The sequence below is a fragment of the Sturnira hondurensis genome, unplaced genomic scaffold (genome assembly GCF_014824575.4).
Source record: "Sturnira hondurensis isolate 20B ecotype Veracruz unplaced genomic scaffold, ASM1482457v3 Scaffold0006413, whole genome shotgun sequence".
NCBI classification, from domain to species: domain Eukaryota; kingdom Metazoa; phylum Chordata; class Mammalia; order Chiroptera; family Phyllostomidae; genus Sturnira; species Sturnira hondurensis.
The window spans coordinates 53,829,434-53,854,087 of NW_028079044.1; the positions used below are offsets into that span (position 1 = coordinate 53,829,434).

Here is a 24,654-nt window from a genome sequence, read left to right on the forward strand (position 1 = left end):
GGCATCAGAAACGTGGGGAGGGGGACAGATCCCCCACTCCTGGCCTGTGGCCTGATCCTGGGGCCTAGCTGCCAGCTTTTCCCTGGTCCGGCAGAGGGGGCCAACAGTTGGCCACTCAGGCTCTGAGCTGGCTGGGCACAATGTGCTGGGGTGACAGGGGCCCCTTAGGGGCCTCGAGTGGGAGGGCTGAGGGCACTGCCTGCTCATATTGCCCTGGAGGGCAGTGTGGCACGGCCCCCAGCACTGAGTGACCTGGGGTCAGGTCACCTTCCCCTCCCTGCTGGACAACCACCTGGTCAGTCCAGTGTCCCAGGGGCCAGCCCATCCTGAGCATTGGTGGTGGGAGGGGCGTCCACTGGGAGAGGGCCAGGGCTAGGCTGCTGGTTAAATTTAGTGTGGGTGCCTGTGCTGCTGCCCAAGGTCCACCCGCCACTGAGGCTGCTACTGGAGCCCTGCTGCCAGGGGGTGGGCGGGGCTGGCCCCGCCCGGGGCTGGGCCCATATTAGCCTGTACTCTGCCCTGGGGGCCAGAAGGACAGGCCTGCGTGCTGGAAGGCTGAAGTGACAGCAGAGCAGAAAGGTGCAAGGTGAGAATGAGACCAGTGCCTGGACTCCTGTGTGTCCTCTCCAGCCGGCCAGTGCAGAGGAGCCAAGGCTGCCCGCTGGCCCAGCCAGCAGCCAGAGCTTGACTCCAAGGGCAGGCTCCCTGACCCTCAGTCTCAGATGCCATAGCAGGGGGCAGCTGTCCCTGGGCAGGGCCTGTGGAGGTGGGGCCCTGAGGGCCTATCACTGCTCACTCCCCACTCTCCACCAATCAGCGGTGACTAGGAAGCAGAGCTGAGGTCACCGAGCCTGTGGTGTGGCCCAAGGGCAGCCCCAGGCTGGCCTGGTGAAGGGGCACCTCAGCGCAGAGTTGCAGGTGTCCAAGGGCCCCTCCCCAACACCCCGACCCAGAGACTCTGGCCTCCAAGTCCTGATGGCAACCAGGGTCTGACCACAGGGCCCTTGTGGCCCCCGGTCATGACCACCAGCCCAGGAGGGGCCAGATGGAACCCCCTGTCTACGTACCTCAGCCCCATCCCCCAACACCCCTGGATTCCTGAGGCCTGGCTCAGTCACCTGGGAGACAGGCCTGCTGAACCAAGAGAAGATGGGGGGCCTGAAAGGGCCAGGCCTCTTCCGAGTCCTACTGGGGTAAACCTCTCTTCTCTCCTTGCCCACCTCTGCCAGTCCCCTTGGGGCACTCCCGCCCACCTCCCCTCCAGGCCCTGTTTCTCAGAGCTTCCTGAACCGTCTGTCCCTACGCCCCACAAGGGTCTCCTGCTCCCGTCACTGGAACAGGGCACTGGGCAGAGCCCCAAGCCCCACCCACCTCCTCCCCCGCACCCCAGGCTCCCTGGGGAAGAGCTCTGCCCAGTGGGTGGGGCAGGCCCCTGGGCCCCAGCTCCTCCTCCAGCCTCCTCGCCCCCACCTCAGTGGGGTTAGGAGGCTGCCGTGAAGAGGGTGCCCTCTCACCTTGAGCCCCTACCCAGGCTCACCCTTTGCAGCCCTGGCCTACTGAGTGGACTGTTTCTCACCCCACTCTGGGTCCTGCTGAGCCTCCTCCTCGCCTGGTGTGTGCAGCGTCATGGCCTTGAGGGCAGGAGAGCACAGCCAGGCTGCGATGAAGCGGCCGAAGGAAAAGGTGCTGACGCTGGACACCATGAACCCGCGTGTTAAGAGGGTGGAGTACGCTGTTCGAGGCCCCATTGTGCTGCGTGCCCTGGAGCTGGAGCAGGAGCTGCGCCAGGTGTGGCCCTGGACCCCACCACTGTCCTCCAGGCGGTGCCTGGTCAGTCCAGGGGCACAGAGGACCAGGGTTTGGGGGATCCCTAAGCCCATTCTCAATGTCCCTGCCTCCACCCTCCCAGGGTGTGAAGAAACCCTTCACTGAGGTCATCCGCGCCAACATCGGGGACGCACAAGCCATGGGCCAGAAGCCTATCACCTTCCTGCGCCAGGTGAGGCTCACACTGCCCTCCCCCCGCCCCCGCCCCCCCCCCCCAAAGCCTATATGCCCTGGACTCAGCACTTGCGTCTCTCAGGTCCTGGCTCTCTGCGTCCACCCTGACCTCCTGAACAGCCCCGACTTCCCCGAAGATACCAAGAGAAGGGCCAAGAGCATCTTGCAGGCTTGCGGGGGCCACAGTCTAGGTAAGCACCGGAGCCAGGCCCCAGGGAGGAGCAGAAACAGTGGCAGGCTTCCAGGGGAGGGGTGGATCCGCCCACTGGAAGGGGAGGATCTTTTCGGGACCTCACCTGTCCTCTCCGGTCCCGCCCCACTCCCTGGCACAGGGGCCTACAGCATCAGCTCCGGAGTCCAGCCCATCAGAGAGGATGTGGCTCGGTACATCCAGCAGCGCGATGGAGGCGTACCCGCGGACCCCAACAATATCTTTCTCTCCACGGGGGCCAGCGACGCCATCGTGGTAGGCAGGGGCCAGGGCAGGAGGACGCCATGGCTCTTTGTGTGCAGCCTGCCGGCCAGGCTCCTCCTGGCACGGCGGCGCGTGGTTGGGGTGGAGAAGAGGGGTGTGGCCCCGGCCCCGCCAATGCCGCCTCCCCACCCCACTCGCAGACAGTGCTGAAGTTGCTGGTGTCCGGTGAGGGGCGCACGCGCACGGGCGTGCTCATCCCCATCCCTCAGTACCCACTTTACTCGGCCGCGTTGGCAGAGCTCGACGCCGTGCAGGTGGACTACTACCTGGACGAGGAGCGCGCCTGGGCGCTGGACGTGGCGGAACTGCGGCGCGCGCTGCTCCAGGCGTGCGATCACTGCCGCCCGCGCGCGCTCTGCGTTATCAACCCGGGCAACCCCACCGGTGCGACCCTCACTCCTCCCAGGCCCTGCCCCTCTCTGCCCCGCCTCCCCGCCCCACCGACCCGTGGAGAGCAGTGCGCACTCTCGGTTAACCCCGGACTTGCCGCGTCTCCCCTCCACCCCCTGCCTGCGCCCCAGGGCAGGTGCAGACCCGCGAGTGCATCGAGGCTGTGATCCGCTTCGCCTTCGAGGAGCGGCTCTTCCTGATGGCTGATGAGGTGCAGGCAGGGGCACGTGGGGTAGGGAGTCGAAGGGCAGGAATGGGCGCCCCCAGTGACACCCGTCACTCGTCCAGGTGTACCAGGACAACGTGTACGCCGAAGGCTCTCAGTTCCACTCGTTTAAGAAGGTGCTCATGGAGATGGGGCCTCCGTACGCGACGCAGCAGGAACTCGCCTCCTTCCACTCAGTCTCCAAGGGCTACATGGGCGAGTGCGTGCGAGCCAGACGGGCGGGGGCTCTGTGACCCCGGTCGCCCGCCTCTTTCAGCCCTGCCTGGACACCCGCCCTCGCCCCCAGGTGCGGTTTCCGTGGCGGCTACGTGGAGGTGGTGAACATGGATGCGGCGGTGCAGCAGCAGATGCAGAAGCTGATGAGCGTGCGGCTGTGCCCGCCCCTGCCGGGCCAGGTCATGCTTGACATGGTGGTCAGCCCGCCTGCACCCTCGGACCCCTCCTTCGCGCAGTTCCAGGCGGTGAGCAGAAGGGGGGCGTGGAGGGGAGGCTGGGGCGACGAGCCTGCTGGGCTGCCGGGCACTGTTCCCCAACCTGATGGGCCCTCCCTCCGCAGGAGAGGCAGGCGGTGCTGGCTGAGCTGGCGGCCAAGGCCAAGCTCACCGAGCAGGTCTTCAACGAGGCCCCTGGCATCCGCTGCAACCCGGTGCAGGGCGCCATGTACTCCTTCCCGCGCATACAGCTGCCTCCGCGTGCGGTTCAGCGCGCTCAGGTGCTTCACCCGTGGGGCATGGCAGGGCAAGTTCGCAGGGAGGGCGGGGCCTGGGGCGCCCCGCCCTGACCGCTCCCGCCCCCATACTCCAGGAGCTGGGTCTGGCTCCCGACATGTTCTTCTGCATGAGCCTGCTGGAGGAGACCGGCATTTGTGTGGTGCCCGGCAGCGGCTTCGGGCAGCGGGAAGGCACCTACCACTTCCGGTGAGGCCCCGCCGCACATCCCCGCCCCGGGGCCCCCCACACCCTTTACCTGTCGCTTATCTCGCTCCCCTTTTAGGATGACCATCCTGCCCTCCATGGAGAAGCTGCGTCCCCTTTTGGAAAAGCTGAGCCAGTTCCACGCCAAGTTCACCCGTGAATACTCCTGAGTACTGCTGGGGACCAGGCCTGGCGGCCCTAGACTGACAGCCCCCTGGGCCCTGAGGGTCTTGCTGCCTGTGGGCTGGGCCCCTGCCTCCCTGCAGGCCTCTAATAAAGCTGAGCGTCTGGATGCTAGGAGGAGGTGTGGTCACCTGTGTGCGCTCCCCGGCTCCTGATTGCCCTTCTGCGCAGGCCTGGTCGCACTTCAGGAGGAGTGGTCTGGGAGTCCTCCCAGAGGAGGTGACCTTCTTGCCTTCGCAGCGCCTCCGGTGGGCTCCTTCTCCACCGTGGGGCCTCAAAGAGGAAGCCTTGGTTTCCCTCCTAACTGCCACCTGGGGCTGCTGTGCAGCGCAAGGACCAATGGGTCTCGCTCGGCCCTGTGTTGACTGGCGAGTGGGGTGAGAGTGTGTGACACGCAGAATGGGTCGCCTTACTGGTCCCTACCCCGGAGGCCAGTCCCTGTCGCAGGCTCGCACGCAGTACCCAGGGTGGCCACCGGGGGCGCCTGCATACGGCCGGCACTCTGGCCCGCTCCGGCGCTCTATGGCCTGCGTTTCCTGGCCGTCCCGCCACGGGAGCGGTGCCTGGAAAAGGGGACGGCTTGCGTTCTAGAGGGGTACTAGAGGGGTACGGACGTCAGCCAGTCCAACCCTAACCCCCTTTGGCTCAGTCCAAAAGGCTATGCCGCCGTGTGACCCTTGACTCGGGCAGACCACCAGCGGAACCGCTCCGCCCCGATCCACCCCAGGCCGGCCTTGAACTCGGCCCCAGCTCTCAGTCCTCTCCCCTGGCCATGCGTGGGAAGCTGCTGCCCCTGGCCGGCCTCTATCTAGTGCAAGGCCTGCCCTATGGGCTGCAGTCTGGCTTGCTGCCCGTGCTGCTGCGAGCAGGTGGACTCTCCCTGACGCGCGTGGGACTGGCCAAAGTGCTGTATGCTCCCTGGCTGTTCAAGCTGGTGTGGGCCCCACTGGTGGACACGCGGGGCTCTCCCAGGGCCTGGCTGACGCTCAGCACGGCTGCTCTGGGTCTGGTGTGTGGGCTGCTGGCAGCCTTTTCTCCCGCTGAAGATAGCCAGGCCGAGCTGCCCGTCATGGTGGCCGGGCTGCTTCTGCTGCTGAACCTGGGTGCAGCTGTGCAGGATGTGGCCCTGGACACACTGGCTGTGCAGCTCCTGGAGCCGGCGGAGCTGGGGCCTGGCAATACCGTGCAGGTGGTCGCTTACAAGCTGGGGTCGGTGCTGGCGGGTGGTGGGCTGCTGGTCCTTGTGCCCACCCTCTCCTGGCCCCGGCTGTTCCTGCTCTTGGCTGCCACCTACTGGCTGGCTGCTGCCCTGGCTTGGAGTGCACCCGCTCTGCGACAGCTGCCCTCTCCTAAGCCCTCAGGACACCCCCCACACATCCTACAGCATCTGCAAGACTTGCTGGCTATATCTGGGACCCTGTGGACCGCAGGCTTTGTGCTCATTTACAAGCTGGGTGAGTGAGGGCTTAAGTCAGGCAACAGCAGGGATGGGGACCTGTGGGGGGAAGCTCCAGGTGGGTCCCCAGGAATCCTGGAACCCACCCATGGGGCTGCCCTCTCTGGAGTATGCCCTGTGGGCTGGAGCCCAGACCAGTTCTGCGGCTTGCCTCTTGTCCTCCAGCTCTAGCTGCATGGCCACTCTGAGCTCCAGCCACAATCCCTTGGTCATGCTGACCCCAAGCTTGGCTGATGCGGTTTCCTCGGTCTCTCAGCACCAGAGGCAGGGTAGCAGCCTGGCTGGGGAGCACTGTCGAGACCACAGGTGGACAGGGAGGCAGGTGACACCTGCTCACATTCCCCCCACAGGTGAGCAGGGCGCTAACAGCCTGTTCCCACTCCTTTTGTTGGACCGAGGCCTCACTGCCCCGGAGCTGGGGCTGTGGAACAGTGTGGGCGCTGTGGCCTGCTCCATTGCTGGATCGTCCCTGGGCGGGGCCCTGCTGGCCAGGCATTGGTGAGCCTTCTTTAGTCTGCCCTACTCACCCTTTGATCTGTCCCACATCCCTGACCTGCCCAATCTCACCACCACAGGAAGCTGCTGCCCCTGCTGAGATCAGTGCTTCAGTTTCGTCTTGGGGGCCTGGCCTGCCAGACTGCCCTGCTCTTCTACTTGGACACCCTGGGGGCCAAGCTGGGCTACGGCACTGTCCTGAGAGGTGAGGGGCTGGCCACGGGGGGGAGAGCATGGTGCAGCCTGGGCCCTGCTGACCTCCACCCTCCCAGGGGTAGCTCTGCTGAGCCTGTGTCTGCAGCACTTTCTTGGGGGCCTGGTTACAACTGCCACCTTCACCTTGATGATGCGCTGTAGCCAGCTGGCACCGAGTACCCTGCAGGTGAGGAGGCATGGCTGGGACACTGAGGGCATGCAGGACTGGGGTCCAAGCAAGTCCTCATCTGACCCCCCCCCTGCCAAACCCCCACAGGCCACACACTACAGCCTCCTGGCCACACTGGAGCTGCTGGGGAAGCTGCTGCTCGGCTCGCTGGCAGGAGCCCTGGCCGACAGCCTGGGGCTGCCCCTCTGCTTCTCATTATTCCTTGCCCTGTCAGCCACACCCATTCTGGGCCTGGGCCTGGTGCCCAGAATCCTGGCCTGAGCTGGGTGGCTGGACTAGTCAATAAAGCCAAGTCTAAGTGTAGCCTGTTGGTGTCTTTCTGGGGTGTGTGGTATCCAAGGCTGTCCTGAGACTGTGGCACCACCCCACCCAAAAAGGAGGACCCCTAAAAACAACTTCAGCATCTTTTATTTTGTCTTTTGGGGGACTCCTTGTGCTCACAGTCCTGGCAGTATGCCTTGCCCAAGGTGCTCACTGTCCTGGCCACAGATGTTCCCTTGTCTCTGTCTTGCACCTGCCACTCTCTGTGCCATGAGACACCCCTGTCCATAACCCCGTTGGACGTGGGGAACAGGGCCTGCCTGAGGTAAGGTGGTCAGCGGCCCCACAGCAGGATCTCCTCTGTGGCCAGGTGCATCAGGGCATGGAAACTCAGGTGCAGGTACTTCCTCCAAAAGCGCCGGTCTTGCCCATACACCTGGGCTGGAAAGCAGGGGCTTCCTGTGGTAGAGGGGGAGACACGGCCCTGAGGCTGTGTGCTGGGTCCAGCCCCTGCCCGTGCCCGTGTTGGGGCTGAACCTCCTGGGCCCTCACCGATGCCGTGGAAGATGCGGGCCACAGCCCTCCCTGAGAACTGCTGCTCGGGCCACAAGGATAGGAAGTGACGGACCTCCCTGCGGATCTGGTCCTCCCAGTCCTGGAGCTGAGGGTGGGGGAATGTCAGGCCAACCCGAGCTTCCAGGGCCAGTTGCTCCACAGACCCCGGGACAGAGCAGGAGGTGGGTGTGTGCATATGGGTGAGGCTGCCTCACTTTGCCCCAGGACCAGGAAGGGCCGACATTTACCTCGGCCTGCCCAGGCTCTGGACCCTGTGCTTCCCCATCGACCACTGGATTCTCTTCCTCAAAGTAGTGACTGAGCAGGGCCTTGAGCCTGGCACTTCGGTCCTCATCCGGCTGATCCAGGCACGGCCCGCAGCTAGGGAAGGCTACACTGGGGTGGGATGAGCTCGTCAGAGCTGCCCTTGGGGGGTGGGGTGGCCACATTCTGCCCACCCTCCCCCGAACCTGTGAAAGGCCTGGAACTCAAGGCGCAGGCAGGCCAGGGCCTCCTGCTCTCTGGCCCGGATTCGGTCATACAGGAAGTCACAGATCTGGTCCTTCTCCTGGGCTGTCAGGTCCCCAGGGCTGTGCAGGTGGAAGGCCAGCTCGCTGAACTCCACCAGCACTCCGGTATCCCGAGGCACACCTGCCAGAGAGCGTGTCACACAGGCAGACTGGCAGGCAGGTGGCATGCAGGGTATGGGGCGAGGCACACCTGTCTTGGGCTCTGGGTCCCACTGCAGTTGGCAGAGTGCCTTCCGCACGAGGGCCAGCTCCCAGCCCATCGAGTCCACCAGCTCGACCATGTTCAACTCCACAGATCTGCTTCTCCCACCTGTGTTCTCAGGTGGCTGCTGAGCCAAGCATGCAGCCAGCGGGGGACACCTGTGCCAGGAGAAGGGATGAGCAATTGGAAGCCCACGTCCTCTGTCCCTGTCTCTACTCTAGGGTAGGACCTGTGCTCACCTGCTGGCCAGGGCCTGCAGCTGGGTGGGGCCCCCAGGGAATCGCAGGCGGCAGCAGGCGTAGGTGGGTGTCAGCAGCTCCAGCCAGTGCTGCGGGTGCAGCTCCAAGTAGCACAGCAGGGTCTCAACGACTGGGGACAGAACTGGACTCAGGCTACATGGGGCTGTGCAGGGACTCCCCCGACAGCACCTGCCCCAGTCGCTCACCCTCCTCAGGCATGTCCAGAGCCTGCACTGTTGGCTGCACCGGGAGTGCCCGCACATGGCCTGGGCACCGCGCTGCCCGCTCACAGCCAGGTTGCTCGCTCAAGTGCCTCTCCTGCCTTATGCTTCCCTCCTGCTCCGGCAGTCGCTGGGCGCAGGAGCAGGGTGGGAACACACGCTGAACCAGCTTTTTGACAGCAAGGAAGTCAGTGGCATTGGCATGCACATGTCTGCGCAGCTCCCGAAGGTCCTCGCCCTGCAGCAGGATGGCTGTGAACGTGTGGCGGTGGCACTGGGCTGGGGAAGGTAGGGAGGCAGGAGAGCTTCAGCTGGTAGGCACCCACCTGGGGCTGGAGGAAGAGGTGGCACTGTGCAGGCTGCCCGTCACGCCCAGCCCGGCCTACAGCCTGCACATAGCTCTCGAAGCTTGGGGGCAGGCCCAGGTGCAGCACAGCTCGGACATCTGGCCGGTCCAGTCCCATCCCGAAGGCCACGGTGGCCACCACCACCCGCAGCCGGCCCTCCATGAAGGCCCGCTGCACCCGCCGCCGCTCCCGGCTGCACATGCCAGCATGATAGGCTTCAGCCACGGCCTCCCAGGCTCGGCCTGCAGGAACACAAATGATTGGTGGAGTGTGTGCTTGGGCAGGCCTCTGAGGCACAGTCCTGTTCTAGACTCACCTCCAAGCCCCAGGGCCCAGGCATCAGAGAGGCTGGTGCGGAGTAAAGCAGAGACACGCTCAGTGTCTTCTCGTCTGTTGCAGTAAACAATGATAGAGTCCAGGGTGCGGAAACGGTCACTCTGTAGCAGGGTCACCAGAGCCTGTTGAGACACAGCTGTAGCCCAGTGCTGGCAATCGGGAATCTGGGCCTCTCCCAGGTGTGTGTCTACCCACCTGGTCTGGGTTCCTGTCCATGGACACAGAGAGGTGCAGGTTGGTGGGGATGGTGACTGGTCCCCTGAGGACAGCTTCCTCGGCTACGCCCAGGTGCTTGGCCACGTCGAGGGCAGTGCTGCGTGTGGCTGTGGCTGTGAGACCCAGGAAGCAGTGCACCCCAAGGTGTTCCCGAAGCACCTGTGCAGGAATGGCTTGGTGAGGATGCCCTCCCACCTTCATTTGCCTGCCCACTGCACCCAGGACGAGGCTCACCTTGCACACACGCAGGTAGCAAGGCCGGAAGTTGTGAGACCACTGAGATAGGCAGTGGGCTTCGTCGATGCAGACAAAGGCCACTGGGGGCAGCTGAGAGAGGCAGGCGAGGCCCCAAGCTCCAGCTCCGACCAGTGCCTCAGGCGACAGCATCAGCACTTGCACCTGGGCTGCCCGAGCCTGTGGACCGAAGGTTAGGACCACCGCCCAGGGCCCCACCTGCCACCCCCAAGGGTCTTGCCCCATGAGGCCCTCACCCTCTGCAGGGCCGAGTCCCGCTGTTTCCTGGTCATGCCTGAGTGCACACAGGCCGCCTTCAGGCCTGGGGGCAGGCCAGACACCTACAGGTACGAGAGCAGAGCCCGTTGAAGGGCACCAAGTCCTGGCCCTATCCCAAATGCCTCTCCAATTTGCTCAGTTCCACAGCTACCACCATCACTGCCCCAAGTCCTCTGAGGAGACACCCAGACCCTGTGTCCTAGAACTAAGTCCAGAGACGCCTGTGGGCCTGAGCTCAGGAGCACTGGGAACAGACAGGCCCACTGGGGACATCTCCTTTCCCATGGCTCCTTTTAGGGGAGGGTCTGGCCAGCCCTGTCCCTGCTATCCTTGGGTCACTGCCAGGCCAGGGAACTATGGACAGAGCTAGTGGGCTGAGAACTGTTGAGATGCTTGCAGCTCCAGGACTGGACTTCGGTAAGAAGCAGCAGTGCAAGGGGACAAAAAGGCCATGGGTGCCGGTGCCTGCCTTCTGCCTGTGTCCAAGGGTCCTGTCCACACACCTGGTCATCCATGAGGGACAGGAGAGGAGAGATGACCAGTGTGAGGCAGGGGCTTCGCCGGGCGTAGAGCAGGGCAGGGAGCTGGTAACACAGGGACTTGCCAGTGCCCGTGGGCAGCACCAGCAGCGTGGACAGGCCTGGGTGGGACAGAGGTGAGCAGTGGTACTCTGTGGCCTAGCCTCACCCCCAAGTGCCCCCTAGGCAGCCACACTCACCAGACAAGATTCGCATTATGGCATGTTCCTGCCCAGGGCGAAAGGTTTGGTGTCCCAGCTGCTCCAGGGTCTGAAACACCTCATCTGGTGTCTCTGTGGACACAGGTGTTGGTCAGTGTGGCCCCCAGTTGCCCCCACCCCCCAGTAAAGGCTCTAGGCTGGTAGGCTACCACTCACCTGCCACCTGTCCCAAAGGCCCCGGCAGGTAGAGTGGTGGCACAGTCCGGGGTGGACATGGTGGCCTGGGCACAGGCCCTTCCGTGGGCACCAGCAACTCAGGCCCAGCAGGCTCTCCATTGCCCTCACCTGCTGGGGGCAGGAAAGGGTGGTGTGGGAGCCCAGACTGGGCTAGCGTTGTTCTACCAAGAAGGCTGCCGGCTATACCACCTCTCACCAGGGTGCTGGCGGCAGGCAGGGCCTGTCCTCCGAGCTACTGCTTCCAACGTGGACAGCGCTTGTACGTCTTCTTCTTCTTTGCCACCCTCCTCCTGGGGGGCCAGGGCAGGTTTTGGACCTAGGGCAGGGAGTTGAAAGAGCCTTTGCTGAAGCCAGGCTGTCCTCACCCCAAAAGGCACAGCACTCTCTCCAAGCAGCATTGACCGAACACTGTCCAGGACAAAGGCCTCACCTCGTTGCAGGCACTGGGATGCCCAGTGGCCGAACTGCCCACACCGAAAGCAAGAATCCTTGGCTGTGGCTCTGGGCTGACCACCCCCAAAACATTCCCCTTTCTTCTTCCACTTCTGCTTCCACGCCTGGGCTGGGGCACAGAGGACAGTCACAAGGGGAGAGGCAGGAAGGGTGAGGGGAGTGCCTGCCATCATCTCACCTGCTTGCGGAGGAGCCTGCCACGAAGGGCCAGGCCCCGCACGTAGCGTTTCTGCTTCATGTTGAGCCGTACATAATTGCCCCTGTCCCGCATGGCTGCCCTGGAAGGGACACACAGGTGAGCCCTGCCTATAGCCCTCTTCACCCTTGCCCAACTCAAGGCGACCCTGCTGGGAGACTGTAGTACCTGGGGGTCGATGGGCTGCTGAGGGGCTGTGCCCCCATGGGCTCCCCTAGACTGTCTTTTGTCTGCACTGCAGTCCTAGCTCCCTCGGAAGGGGGGCCCGCTTGGCTGCTGTGCTGCTCGGCTTGTGCAGGAGGCATCTCTGGCTCCCCACTGCATCTCTGCTTCTTGCCTTGACTGTTGCCTGGTGAGGGGCTCCCTGCACTGACTCCAGCTGCCTGAAGATCTGGAGCCTCTGGGCTCTGTAAAGCTGCCTCCAGGCCCGTGCTCGGGCCAAGGACAGAAGGGACACCCGAAGTCGGGGGCTGTGGCTCTTCTGTATCCAGGACAGGCGGACAGGCCTCAGACGCCCCTGGAAGACCTACGGTCACTTGGTGACACCGCCGCAGCCAGTCGGGGTCCAGGGAGCATAGCCGCAGGCTCAGGGACTCCCGCAGCTGCTGGAGCCGGCCTGGCCTCAGCGGGGGCCTGGGAAGCTGCAGAGGCACCTCACTGACCTCTTCAGAAGACATGGGGGTAGCCCCTGCAGCTGGTGGCCCCACGAAAGGCACCTTGGGTGAGGGTCTTCGTGGAGTCCAGGGTATTCGGCTCGGGCCTCGCCCAGCCTGGGAGGGGTTGGACAGACAGACAAATAGGAACCAGGCCCTGGGCCGCTGCAGACTCTGGAACCTGCCAGAGTCCCCCGAAACCACCCTCAACAAGGGTGCAGTGGAAAGGAAGATGAGAGCAGAAGCTGGCCCTGACCTCCTTTCAGAAGTTCTGGCCTGATTAATGCTGGCACATGTGTGTCTACTAGAGCACGTGCATGCATGTGGAGTTTCTTGTGATCCCTTCCCTGGGACAAGGACAATTCTGGCCCAAGGTCCGATCGCCTGCATAGACCTCACTCCTCACCTGCAGAGTATCCTTTAGGTTTGCCTTAAGCCTCTTCCCATAGTCCTGCACAGACCCACTAGGGCTTGGCCCTGGAGTAGGATGGGGACTATGGGTTACAGCCCGATTCAGGTGGGAACCCCAGCAGCTAGGCTCTGGCATCTGCAGGAGACAGCGGGGAAGGAAAGGTTGGTGTGGGGGATAGAGGTGTCTCCGGCCCACCTCCCCAGCCCCTCAGAGACCTGAAGTGGGGCCTGGATCTCCACCCACTCCAGCCCTTCGCCTAAGTTCTGTGCCCTACGGGGGTTGGGACATGACTCCTCTTGGCGCCGCGGAACAGAAGGCTAAACCGGAAGACTAGAGTTTCCTCCTCGGGTACCTCCTCGGCTGCCGCCGGAACCGAATGCTCGGGACCACGGGACCCGACGCCGCCGGCTTGGTCCAGGGCCTTCTTCAGAGCGCGATACTCCCGGTAGAGCGCTAGGGGCGGAGTCAGGGGTTAGGGTGGGTCCACTGGGCTCCTGCACTCCCCGTCCCTCTGACCGGTCCGCTCCACGGTCCTCTCCGCCCCGCGCGCTCACCGCGGGTCTCCTGGGGCGCCGCTTCCACGTCCTCCTGTGAAGGGAGTGCGTCAGAGGGGGGCCGCGCCCTCAGACCCCTGCCCCCAGGTAGCCCGCACCTGGCCCGGACGCCGCCCGCGCTGCTGCCAGAACGCGCGCTCCCACGCCTGCAGCTGAGCCCGCACATCCCGCAGCCGCTCCATGGCGCGCGGGTCCCACGGGCTCCGCGCCCCACGAATTTCCCGCCGCGAGGGTGGCAGCTTGGCCGGAGCGGCCAATCCTCGGGACCCTGGAGGGGGAGCCAATAAGGGGAGGTTACGTCATCGCGGCGCGCGGCCGCGCTGGGCGGGGCGCGGCGCACGACGAGGTGGGGCTGTCTGCGGTGGAGACGGCTGCGGGGCCGGTGAGCGCGGGCCGCCTGCCCGGGGCGGAGCTCGGCGGCGTGCACTCCCGGCCCTGCTAGTCCACTCGAGTCGAGGCGGGTGCGTGAGCCCGAGTGGTGAAGCTGTGGGGCAGGGACGGACTCGGATTCCCGCGCCGGGCTGAGCGGCCTCGGGCCTCGGGGGGGGGGGGGCGAAGCACCGGGAGGAGGAGGGCGGTGTCGGATTGAGCGCCTCCCACAGGGTCGGGTGGAGCTTTGCCGCGCGGTCTTCGAGAAACGCCGGGAGCCGTGGGGCGGTGGGAGGGGGCGGCGGCTACCGCTCAGAGACTCCTCCCTCGGTGACCACACTGGCTGCTTTCGTTTCCCCTGGTGACAGGTGCTCGGTTGGTCTGTTCTGTCACAGCGAGGTATGAATCGTCCTCGCGAGATTTGTGCACAGAGTGAGGATGAGGCTTGGCGGCCCGGGCTTCTCAGGAACCACTGCCCTAAGGGCTCCTGTTGAGTGTGAGGTCCGCGGCCAGACTTCCCCTCCTCCCGCTCATCACCCGGGCTGCAGCCCTACCGGGGAAGGCCTAGCTTTCAGTGCTCATCCGTTTCCAGGTGAATGGTCGGGAGGCAGTTTGGAGGATGAGGTGCTCTAATTCAGCCAAATACCCGACACCCAGGTCCCTGTGCCCTCAGGCCTCTTCTTTGTGCCTCTTGTGAGCTCGGATGCCACTTTGGCAGCTGCCTGTAACCCTTTGAGCCATCTCTGGCCTGGGGCCTTCTGAATCCAATGGGTTTGAGACTTGGTTCCTCAAGATGGTTCTTCAGCAAGGAGGGAGATGTTTAGATAGGTGACAAGGCTCCTCGATGGGTGAAGGTTGCTGTCCATGCCTAGCAACACTTCTGGACACTGAAGTTAGCACTGGGGGTCATGTTGAGGGCTTGGGTTACTCGGACCAGCTGGCCTATCCTTGGGTCCTGGTCCTTCCTACCTGCCCTGGTGTTTATTGAGGTGCATCTGTGTGCTTCCAGCCACTCTCTGCTACTCTGCCCAAGATCAGGGGGCAACCTGCAAGATCCTCTCAGGAGGGTGGGGGAGGGAACTGTGATGCAGCTTCCAGCCCCTCTTCCCAGGATCCCACTTCTGTAGTGCTTATGAGGTGTCAAGGGCCAGAACTTTATTCTACTTTTCAGGGAGGGAGGATCTCTAACAGACAACTTTGTGACTTGGGAGGCCCAAAGTACAGATGGGGGGCCCTGTAGGCAACAGCTGTCAAAAGCACACCCAGGCGGGCATGCCCTTTTTGGTACCATGCTCTTGTGTGCTGTTTGATGGTTTTGTGTCCCTGAAGAGGCCCCCAGTTTCTGGAGGGTGGGAACTAGGGGGTGGCCTTGTTCCCCTTTGTATTCTGCCTGCCTCATTGCTAGGTACCTAGCATTTGCTCTTCAGGGGTGTGTGGTCCCACTGAGCACTGACTCTGGCAGGCATTATGCTGGGCTTTCCTATCACTAGTGTGTGAAGGAGTCTGTGGCAGGTGGTAGCCTGTGGTCTGTCCTCCCCACTGAAGGCCCCTTCCCTGCAGGTGGCCTGCTACTTGGCCCAGCGCCATGCACACTCTTGTGTTCCTGAGTACACGGCAGGTGCTCCAGTGCCAGCCTGCAGCCTGCCAGGCCCTGCCCCTGCTGCCACGCGAGCTCTTCCCCCTGCTGTTCAAGGTGGCCTTCATGGACAAGAAGACTGTTGTGCTCCGTGAGCTGGTGCATACGTGGCCCTTTCCTCTGCTCAGCTTCCAGCAGCTTCTGCAGGAGTGTGCCCATTGCAGCCGGGCGCTGCTGCAGGAACGGCCCAGCACAGAGAGTATGCAGGCCGTGATCCTGGGGCTCACAGCTCGGCTCCACACCCCAGAGACTGAGGCCGGCACACAGCCCTTCTGCAGGTATGGGCTCACCCAGGGGGGCCTTCAGGCTTGGGGGGCTCAAAGAGAGTCCCCTGAGAGGTTTCAGGCTGGTGGAAGAGTTCATTGCAGGAAGAAGCTTGCTTGCTTCTGTCCCAGGGTGGCTGGGAGTGGGTGTGGGCTCTGCCCCTTGTCACCTACCTCCCATGCTCCCAGGAAGCACGCACTGCGGGTGCTGGACATGACGGGCCTCCTGGATGATGGCGTGGAGCAGGACCCTGGCACCATGAGCATGTGGGACTGCACGGCAGCTGTGGCCCGCACATGCATCGCACAGCAGCAGGGGGGGACTGTGGAGCCCGGGCCGGCCCCTGTTCCTGTAGAAGTGCGTGTGGACCTTCGCGTGAACCGGGCCTCTTATGCGTTCCTGCGGGAGGCCCTCCGTAGCAGTGCAGGCAGCCCTCTACGGCTCTGCTGCCGGGACCTGCGGGCTGAGGACCTGCCCATGCGCAACACCGTGGCCCTGCTGCAGCTTCTGGATGCAGGCTGCCTGCGCCGCGTGGACCTGCGCTTCAACAACTTGGGCCTGCGTGGCCTGTCTGTCATCATTCCACACGTGGCCCGTTTTCAGCACTTGGCCAGCCTTCGGCTGCACTATGTGCATGGGGACTCAAGGCAGCCCTCTGTGGATGGCGAGGACAACTTCCGCTACTTCTTGGCCCAGATGGGCCGCTTCACCTGTCTGCGGGAGCTCAGCATGGGTTCCTCTCTCCTCTCAGGGCGGCTGGACCAGCTGCTCAGGTGTGTGGGCCCCATTGCTGTTCTACTCCTCCTTTCCCTGAGACCTTCCTTTGGCCCTGCCTGTTCACGACCCCTTGTTTTCCCTACAGCACCTTGCAGAGCCCTCTGGAGAGCCTGGAGCTGGCCTTCTGTGCTCTGCTGCCTGAGGATCTGCGCTTCCTGGCACAAAGCCCCCATGCTGTGCACCTCAAGAAGTTGGACCTAAGTGGCAACGACCTGTCTGGCAGCCAGCTGGAGCCCTTCCAGGGTCTGCTGCAGGCGGCAGCAGCTACACTGCTGCACCTCGAGCTGACCGAATGCCAGCTTGCTGACACCCAGCTGCTGGCCACACTCCCGGTGCTGACTCGCTGCGCTAGCCTCCGCTACCTCGGCCTCTACGGCAACCCGCTATCCATGGCTGGCCTCAAGGAGCTCCTTCGGGACTCGGTGGCACAGGCTGAGCTGCGCACAGTGGTGCACCCTTTCCCTGTGGACTGCTATGAGGGTCTGCCCTGGCCGCCACCTGCCTCTGTTCTGCTGGAGGCCTCCATCAATGAGGAGAAATTTGCCCGTGTGGAGGCTGAGTTACACCAGCTGCTTCTGGCCTCAGGTCGTGCCCATGTGGTCTGGACCACAGACATTTACGGGCGCCTGGCTGCAGACTACTTCAGCTTGTGATATCTGGGCTTTGGGTGAGAAACAGGCTATCCCAGAGTCCAGGGCTGCTGGAGGCCCCACCCCCTCCTGGGTAGGCAGAGCCTTTGCTGGGACCCTGCTGGAAGTCTGACACAAAGGCACTGGTCTTGATTTCCTTGCTCTTGGGTGCACCTTGAACCTCCCTGCGCATTCTATGGTGCCCTGCACAGTTGGCCCTGCACCTGCTTCCATGAATGCCCACCTGTCTATGGGCCTGAGGTTTGGATTCCAGGCTTGCCCACTCCTGCTTGGTTTGGCTGTACTTGGCTACCCTCTGCTGTCCTGGTCCTCTTCAGAATGTTCCTTGGGTCCCAGCTCTGAGAGAGAGGGTGTCTCTGTGGGTCCTTCTCAAGAGAAGACTGCTCTGGGTTGTGGTTGGGATAGGGACCTGCCTCAAGGGGGGTTTGGTCCTCCTGCACTTGGGTCTGTTACGGTTTTCCGTGCCCTGGCACCCTGGAGACTGCCTGTGGGCTGGGCTTTGGGGTCAGAGGGTGTCATTAAGGTACAAATGTGCAGTGTATTTGGAACTTAATTTTGCAGCTGTCTTTCTGTTCCAGTTGGTTAGAGTGAGTTGTCCCTGACTGTTGTCACCTGGCATGGCCTTGGCTAGCAGCTGCCTCCCAGTTTGCTCTCCCCCTCCACTGGGCATCCCCCCATCTCCACAGTAGTTCGTGAGTCAGGCCCTGCAAACTGGAGTCTGGTGTGATGGTGGGAGGGGTTTTCTGGAGGACCTCAGTGGGATGTCAGGAACTTCCCTGACCATCTGACGGTTACCTTACAGGACTTCTATCAGCAGAGCTAGGGGTCTTCAGGTGCCTGCGCCCCAACCCACCCTCGGGGTCCCCAGACCTCACACATAGCTCGCCGCACAGTGCGCACCATCCACCCTTTACTGACCGCGCCGGAGCATGCGCGAAAGCCAGTCCGCCAGCCAGCCAATCCGCAGAGCTTACGTCGTCAGGGTGCGCCGCCCACCCCCGCCCCTCAGCAGTGAATCTCGTAGGTGGTGGGTGGTTGCAGCGGGAGCCCCTGCGCGGGCCCGAGTGTGGGCTCTGCGCCCTCCGCCGCCTCCACTGGGCCTTCGGTGAAGAGTGGCTTAGAGCGGTCAATGACGAACATTTCATGGCCTCGCTCGTCGCGGAGCTCCTCGAGCTGCGCGAAGGTGCAGGGCCCGTCCGAGTAGTCGTTGACGAACAGCGCACCCTCCCCCGGTGGTCCTGGTGCCTTTTTCCGCCTGCGGCGCCGGCGACAAATCAAGGTGGCCAGCAGCAGCGCTGTGAGCGCCAGGAGCGTGATGGCCGCCGCAATGGCCGTCTGCGTGGCCAGGCCCAGGGCGCGGAAGGCCATGCTACTCGCTTCGTGCAGTGGCTCGTGGCCGCCGGAGCCCGCGGCCGGGGGTGGCCGAGGTGCTAGTTGCAACTGCTGCTGGGACAGGTTGACCAGGAGCTGGAAGGGCATGCGAGCCGCGCCGCCGGCGTTGGAGGCCTCGCACTCATACTTGCCTGCGTGGGCCAGGGTGATGTTGCTGAGAAAGAGCATGCCGCTGCCGGTATCAGAGGCCGCATGCCCACTTGAGCCCAGCGCCCGGCCTTCTGACTGGGCCTGGGCCCGTGGTTGTCCCTCGCGAGGCTGTGCCACCTTTCTCCAGGTTATCAGAGGCTGCGGGTAGCCGGAAGCCTGGCAGGCAATCCGCAGGTCCTCACCTAGGTTGGCTGTCACCTCAAGTGGCTCAACGTGCACAGAAGGCGGGATGCAAATGAGGCTATTACCAGAAATGTCCAGGAGACTCTGAAGTGCCAGGCGTGGGGGCTCTGCACACATGATCTTCTTGTCCCTGGAGCTGAGCAGCCTCTGACCCTCCTCCTTGATCCAGGCTCCCAGCCAGTGCAGGGCACAGTCACAGCGCCATGGGTTCTCTGTGGACAGAGCAGTGATGGGCAGGTGGCTTAGGGGCTTTTGCAGATCACACAGCCTTTGCAGTTGGGGTTCTTTTGGCTACAGCCAGAGCCCATTTGCCACCCCTCAGTGTCACGGGCCCCTTTCACCGCTTCCTCTGACCCTGAGCTCCTTAGAGTATAGACAGGCTATTCCCTCACCCTTTCAGTTCTGTGCACATTCCTGCTGCCCTGAAGTGTCTTTCTTCAACAAGTCCCACTATTTGGGGGGAACCCTCACGACAACCACACAGACATCTCACCATCACTAAAACCTCGCAAATCCTGTCAGCCTTGTCTCAGGGGCTCTCCTGGAAATGCCCCCATTCCTGGTCTCATCTTTCCAGTTTCTGCCTGCCCACCCTCTGATGGCCCCAAAGTGTGCAAGCCCCTCAACTATGTCTAGTCCGTTTATGGACTTCTACCTGTTCTGTTCTTACAAAAGTTCCCTAAGCTCTGCCCCTATCAGCACCCCCTTTCCTAGCAGCATCCTAGTAGCTTCCTAGCAGGGCTACCCAAGAGTCTGCCATTCAGAGCCACTGCCACTGAAGCTTCCTCAACACCTGAGCTTCCTCCCTGCTGCTGGCACTGTGGTCAAGGTGGATGCCTTTGCGTGAGCCCCTTGCTCAAGAGGTACCTGTGAGGCGCAGGACCTGCAGGCTGGCCAGGGGCTGCAGGGTCTCACGGCTGATGGTGCCTAGCTGGTTCCTGCTGAGGTCCAGCAGTGCCAAAGAGGAAAGCCCAGCCAGTGCCTGGTCCTCAAGCAGCGCGATGCTGTTTTCCTGCAGGTGCAGCTCCTGCAGGCGCTGAAGTGAGGACAGCAGATGGTCAGGGACAGGGGCCCTAGGGAAGTGTCTCCTTACCAGGCTAGGCTGGTTGACTTTTGTCCCCTAAACCACTCCAGTCCACAGAGCAGCTGGCAGCACAGGACGACCCTTTTCCCCCACACCCTCTCACCGGCAGATGCAGGAAGGTGAAATCCAGCAGCTGCACTAGCTGGTTACCAGCCAGGTAGAGTACACGCAGCTGGGCCAGGCCAGCGAAAGCACCGAGGCCTAGGCCTCGCAGATGGTTGCCTGTGAGCGCGAGCTCCAGCAGGCGAGACTGTGCACGAAAGGCGCCCGGCTCCAGGGCACGCAGGCTGTTGTTGTGCAGGTACAGGTGACGCAGGGCGGCAAGGGGCGCCAGGGTGCCCGGCTCCAGGCCCACGATGCTGTTGTCCTGCAGGAACAGTGTCTGCAGGCCAGAGGGAGGGAGGACTGGCAGGTATTTACTGCCCTGAGGGAGTGTCCTCCTAACATAGAGTCCCCATCTACCCACCACCATACACATCCTTCCCTCCTGTTGTGGGCATTCCTAGCCTGCAACCCCATGCAGTTCCCACCTGCGTCCCAGGTGGGATTCCGGGTGGGACCACACGCAGCCGCAGGGCCCCACACTCCACCGTGGTGCTGTAGCAGCGGCAGGCAGCGGGACAGGCAGCGGTGCAGGGTGGGAGACTGGGCAGACACAACAGCAACAGCAGCAGCAGTTCAGGAACCCCCAGGGCCATCTCCCGAGAGACACGCTGCAGACCACAAAGTCAAAGTGGCAGCCTCTTCACCAGCCTCCCTACAGTCAGGCCCTGGATGGGATGCACCTCCTGAAACACAGTTTGGCTGGCCTTCCCCTAACACTTAAGGGCCAGTGAAGAGCATGAGTGGAAGTTTCCACCATGTTTAATGTTTGAAAGTTATCAGTTTAAGAAACTGATAAAATATTTCTTCCTTAACAAAAATAGTCAAGGATCTGCAGCATCGAGTTCCAATTTAGAATTTCTGATGTCCTCTGACTCGCACACAGGCCACATAGGGAGAGCGACCCCGCCATCCCATTTCTGCCAGCTCAGTGAGACTTCCTATTCAGGTGTGTGGACCCCTGGGTAGTGCTGTTCTCTACACCCTGGCAACCAGCCACTCTCTGGATCTAGGGTGCAAGAGGCTGGTGCAAGGTATGGGTTCGGGAGCCTGTGATGGTGAAATCCAGGGCCCAGTTACCCAAGCAAGGGCCAGGCGTAAAGCGGGACCAGGCCAGCATGTCCCCTTGTGCATGTGGACTCCTCACTCTGGGGACTGGGCATGAGACCTTGAGCGGTGCAGAGCACAGGCCACTTTAGTGCTCCCAGAACACGTGCTGCCAGTGTCCCCATCCTCACCTCCACCCAGCCTTATTCCAGTCCTTTATCTCCGAGCCTCACGCTCTGTCCCTTGATGGGGTGCTTCACCTGTTGCCACTTGATAGGGGACAAGGGCGGAATTGGTCTTAGGGGAGCCACCAGCCACGGAAAAATCAAGGCACTGGCTTGTCCTGTCCCTGCCCTGAGGGTGGGGTGGGTGGGACACCTTATTTGGAATGAAGGCTTGTTCTCAGGGAACTTGTTAGAGAATGGGGTGATGAGGCAAACAACAGGGAAGAATATCACTTCAGAAACTACAGGCCTGTGTTCTCCATGGTGGCTCCCAAAAAGGTGCCTTTTCTGGGGGGGGGTCGGCGGGGCCCTGGAACGGTTGGAGTGTGGAACAGGGCCCTTGGGCCACCAACTGGGTTTCTAGTGTAGTTTCAGTAGTGACCTGGACGTGAACAGATGTGCAGTGGCCTGGAGGGTTGTACACATGCAGCTGTGATGCTAGAGCTATGGGAGGCCTGGGTCTACTGTCCGGCACAATGAGTCCAGCTCTAACGATGGGGGTCTGGGCTGAGAAGCCAGCCAGTGATGGCACTCAAGCCCCACTTCAAAAGGTTGCCATTGTGACTGCTCCCCCATCCCCCCCATCCCATGCCGATCACCAGGTCTCCCTGCTACCCAGAGTGAGCCATGTACAGAGGTACCAAGTAGTTTTGGTGTTTGCTTAAATCTTGCCCTAATGTGTAACCCATGATTATTTAAAGTCAGTAGAGATGAGGCAGGCACGGCAAAAGTTTTAATGGAATAGGTTTGGCCCAGGCAGAGGCAGTTCCCAGGTGTCTCAGGATGTGTGAGAACCCCAAGAAACTGGGAGATTTCTCTGGGCTCCTGGCATTCATCTCCTTGAGCAAAAGGGTAGACTCTGGGGCTTGCCCACACACCTAGCCTCCAGGTCAAGGCCTCTCCAGTAGAGAAGGTTCTTGGCTTCCTCCTCGGGACTCAGGGTACTGCTGCTCACACGGACATCACTAGATGCGGATCCGTGTCGACGGGCCAGCGGGACGAAGATGAGGGCCCAGGCGGGAAGTGCGTCGGAGGCCCGGCCGCAAATCCTTTTACTCAGCGGACAACCCCTAAGCCGGCTGGGCAGGGGAGAGGGGTCACGCCTAGGCTTCGGAATAGCTGTCACTGCCCACCTGTGTGGGGTTGGGGGAGAAGGGAGGAAGGCCTGCGACCGGGTCTGGCGCAGTGCGAGCAGCGAGCAGGGAGTCTCGGACCCCACGGCGTCCCCCGTGACCCCTCGAGCACAGGGCGTGGTCCCGCCAGGTCTCACGTCCTTCTCGGTGCGTGTTGTGGACAGACCCGGGACGGCCCCAATCCCGCCCCCACCTCCGCTGACCTTGGGTTGGGCGCCCCCTCACCTGACGCTCCCGCGGCGTGGCTCCCCTGCGGAGCCGGCGGCGCCTCGGCCAACCGAGCAGCGCCGGGCGGGGGAGGGGCAGGCGCCGCTCACGCACGCGCACTGGAGCCCAGCACCTCCCGCCCGTGTCCGCGGCCTGTCGTCGCGAGTGCAGTCGGAACCAGAGGACACCCCGGGCACGAGGTGTAGAGAGAGAGAAAGGCTCCGGAGTCCGCCCCCTCCCGCCGCCAGTCGGGACCGCCCGCGGCAGCACCTAGGACAGCGCCAGGAGGGGCGGGGCCGAGGGTGCTCTCCCCCGCGCACGCGCACTTGGCCGGCGCGCGCTCCAGGTGGCGCGTGCGCAGCGACGCGGGCCGGAGGCGCGGGAGAGACGCCAGGGGCCCTGCGGATCCGCGGCCTCCCGCCGGATGCTCAGGGGGGAGGGCCAGCAAGCAGCAGTGGGGCCAAGTCCATGGTGAGGGCGAGGCGGCGGCCCTGCCAACGCACGTGCGAGGGCAGTGCCGACGCGCCGGGCGAGTACTCGAAGCAGGTGCTGAGCTCGAAGGCCAGGGCCGAACGCACCAGGCCCACGCCGCCCGCGCGCTCTGGCGCCGGGTGATAGAGGCGCCCGTTGGTGGCCAGGGGCAGCAGACGTGCGGGCTCGAAGGGCACTGCCAGGGCCTCGCCGCCGCCGCAGTAGGAGAGGCGCGGAGCCCCGGGGCCCGTCGCTAAAAGATGCGTAAAGACCACCGGCCGATCCTCGCAGCGAAGGAAGTTGCGCTCCCTGCCGCAGGGAGAAAGGAAGGGGAAGGAGTCCTCATAGCGCCCGCTGCGGTTGGTTCTCAGACGGGAGAAGAAGGTGACCAGGAACTGCGGGTCTGGGGAGGCGAAGGACAGGGACTGTTCACCATGTCAGGCCCTGCTACCCGAGGCAAACGGCTTGCCTTGGGCCATCCTAAGGGCCGGCGCCCGCAGTCGACGGTCGGAGGGCTGCCCTGGCTTCACTCTAGATAGCAGGGTTCTTGAGCTCAGGATGCCCATTCCCATGCTGCGGGCGGGGTTGGGGAGCGGAGCCCTCCAAAAACCTTCCCCGAAGGGAGAGGAAAGGTGGGAGAGGAGGGCGCAGCAATACCTTTGAAGCAGGTGATGAAGTTCTTCATTTTGGAGTCATCCAGGAAAAGCTGCAGAGAGGGACAGGCCGTAGCCCATGAATCCCAGCTGGAAGACCTCCCCAAGGCAGGGAGGTCCGGGCTGGCCTGGGCCCAGGCTTGTGACTGCTTTCTTTGCTCGTCTGTACACACCATATACAGAGAGGCGCGGGGTAGGTAAATCTACCCTTTCAACTTCCCCGTATCTTCCCCGCACCCCGAGCCGTGCTTCCTCGAGCACAGGTTCACTAAAGTGGCAAGCCTTTTCCGTCCCTCCTCCTCCATATTTCTAATCAGATGCGACACCTCCTCCGCGGAGGCTGCCTCCCGAAAAGTGGCGATCGTCTCCGCCAGGGTTTCCAAAGAAGGCGGGGCGGCCCAGGGCTGGTGGCTGAAAGATGGGGAAGGGACTGGGCATGCAAAGCGCGCAGGGCGCAGCCGTGTGTGGAGTTGTCAGTTGGGGACCAATCTAGGTGTGGGACCAGGGCCCCAGTCTCTCCAGCGGGTTGTCGTAGCTCAACACAGCGGGCATCACTAATTTGACAGACTTAGCACACCCTTCCGGGCCCGCCCCGCCCTCAGGGGTCTTCCAGGGCCCCGCCCCTTCCCGCCGGGGTCTCCCTGGCCCCGCCCCCAACCCACCTGGCCCTGATGATCCACGTAGTAAAAGTACTCGCGGGTGCGGGGCTCTGGGCTTTGGCCTTGGGTGTAAGAGACACCCCCGCCCCCGCCGCAGGCCCGGGCCCCGAGGGAGTGAGTCAAGGGCAGGGTCCAGGCCCGGAGCGCCCCGCACACCGGCCACATCTTCCTCCGGCCCCGGGAGCAACCGTTGGGTCACGTGGTGGAGGCGCTGCGGTAAAAGGTGTCCCCCGTGGTCAAGGCCTCGCAATTTGCGTTCCGGCAACGGCGACCGAGCTCGGCCAGCGCGGTCCCTCTGTCTCTCAAGGCTACTGGACTCTGGGCGACCCGGACGCTCTTCCTTTGCTGGGCTTGTGGAGGTGGTCTGCCCTGCCGACGGGTGCGGGTGTGAGGCGAGGGTGCAGTCGGGTACCCGTACGTGCCTATCTTCCCCCCTACCTCCTAGGAAGCCAGTTCCGATCGGCAGTCGGCGTATCCGACTACGTGCTGAATAAACAGGTGCTGAATAAACTGGCCACAAGCCT

The 24,654-nt window shown here is 63.1% G+C and overlaps 6 protein-coding genes across 13 annotated transcripts; 3 read left to right on the forward strand and 3 right to left on the reverse strand.

The window, feature by feature from the left end:
- The first annotated feature begins 488 nt into the window (after positions 1–488).
- On the forward strand, positions 489–4,303 carry GPT (glutamic--pyruvic transaminase). Of its 3 annotated transcripts, none has more exons than XM_037048917.1 (12): positions 489–586; positions 1,623–1,788; positions 1,910–1,999; positions 2,084–2,192; positions 2,334–2,467; positions 2,617–2,860; positions 2,998–3,077; positions 3,155–3,291; positions 3,379–3,553; positions 3,649–3,804; positions 3,897–4,009; positions 4,086–4,176. In XM_037048917.1, exons 2-12 carry the CDS (start codon positions 1,627–1,629, stop codon positions 4,174–4,176), a joined length of 1,491 nt encoding a protein of 496 aa, XP_036904812.1. In that variant the 5' UTR covers positions 489–586; positions 1,623–1,626. The 3 variants fall into 3 exon arrangements, with proteins under 3 accessions (XP_036904812.1, XP_036904813.1, XP_036904811.1); XM_037048918.1 differs by lacking the exon at positions 489–586 and adding an exon at positions 600–918; XM_037048916.1 differs by lacking the exon at positions 489–586 and adding an exon at positions 983–1,193 and having other exon boundaries at positions 4,086–4,303.
- A 79-nt stretch (positions 4,304–4,382) lies between these two features.
- SLC33A2 (solute carrier family 33 member 2) lies at positions 4,383–6,828 on the forward strand. Its single transcript, XM_037048954.1, has 5 exons — positions 4,383–5,643; positions 5,996–6,143; positions 6,221–6,345; positions 6,413–6,522; positions 6,613–6,828. Exons 1-5 carry the CDS (start codon positions 4,962–4,964, stop codon positions 6,784–6,786), a joined length of 1,239 nt encoding a protein of 412 aa, XP_036904849.1. The 5' UTR covers positions 4,383–4,961; the 3' UTR covers positions 6,787–6,828.
- A 90-nt stretch (positions 6,829–6,918) lies between these two features.
- Positions 6,919–13,400, reverse strand: RECQL4 (RecQ like helicase 4). The gene is given in 23 exon segments (XM_037048806.1): positions 6,919–7,245; positions 7,339–7,447; positions 7,590–7,737; positions 7,812–7,992; positions 8,062–8,231; positions 8,313–8,442; positions 8,519–8,771; positions 8,860–9,122; positions 9,197–9,338; positions 9,412–9,591; positions 9,667–9,846; positions 9,924–10,007; positions 10,449–10,585; positions 10,664–10,756; positions 10,841–10,969; positions 11,058–11,177; positions 11,292–11,418; positions 11,493–11,650; positions 11,653–12,280; positions 12,570–12,710; positions 12,928–13,028; positions 13,130–13,163; positions 13,228–13,400. Coding segments are annotated over 23 exon segments (3,717 nt in total). The 5' UTR covers positions 13,312–13,400; the 3' UTR covers positions 6,919–7,120.
- A 55-nt stretch (positions 13,401–13,455) lies between these two features.
- LRRC14 (leucine rich repeat containing 14) lies at positions 13,456–17,399 on the forward strand. Of its 5 annotated transcripts, none has more exons than XM_037048929.1 (4): positions 13,456–13,511; positions 15,059–15,412; positions 15,587–16,171; positions 16,261–17,399. In XM_037048929.1, exons 2-4 carry the CDS (start codon positions 15,084–15,086, stop codon positions 16,826–16,828), a joined length of 1,482 nt encoding a protein of 493 aa, XP_036904824.1. In that variant the 5' UTR covers positions 13,456–13,511; positions 15,059–15,083; the 3' UTR covers positions 16,829–17,399. The 5 variants fall into 5 exon arrangements, with proteins under 5 accessions (XP_036904824.1, XP_036904825.1, XP_036904822.1 ...); XM_037048930.1 differs by having other exon boundaries at positions 13,458–13,475; XM_037048927.1 differs by having other exon boundaries at positions 13,482–13,590.
- Positions 17,400–17,727: 328 nt separating this feature from the next.
- On the reverse strand, positions 17,728–22,424 carry LRRC24 (leucine rich repeat containing 24). The gene is made up of 5 exons (XM_037048915.1): positions 22,366–22,424; positions 20,165–20,347; positions 19,738–20,016; positions 19,418–19,586; positions 17,728–18,762 (listed from the first exon to the last, which is right to left on the reverse strand). The coding sequence occupies exons 2-5, from the start codon at positions 20,330–20,332 to the stop codon at positions 17,831–17,833; spliced, it is 1,548 nt and encodes a 515-aa protein (XP_036904810.1). The 5' UTR covers positions 20,333–20,347; positions 22,366–22,424; the 3' UTR covers positions 17,728–17,830.
- CUNH8orf82 (chromosome unknown C8orf82 homolog) lies at positions 21,725–24,449 on the reverse strand. 2 transcript variants are annotated; one of them, XR_005066855.1, is made up of 4 exons: positions 24,134–24,449; positions 23,476–23,524; positions 22,366–23,221; positions 21,725–22,140 (listed from the first exon to the last, which is right to left on the reverse strand). XR_005066855.1 is itself a non-coding variant. In XM_037048983.1 (3 exons), exons 1-3 carry the CDS (start codon positions 24,293–24,295, stop codon positions 22,776–22,778), a joined length of 657 nt encoding a protein of 218 aa, XP_036904878.1. In that variant the 5' UTR covers positions 24,296–24,449; the 3' UTR covers positions 21,725–22,775. The 2 variants fall into 2 exon arrangements, 1 of the variants encoding a protein (XP_036904878.1); XM_037048983.1 differs by having other exon boundaries at positions 21,725–23,221.
- Positions 24,450–24,654: the final 205 nt, after the last annotated feature.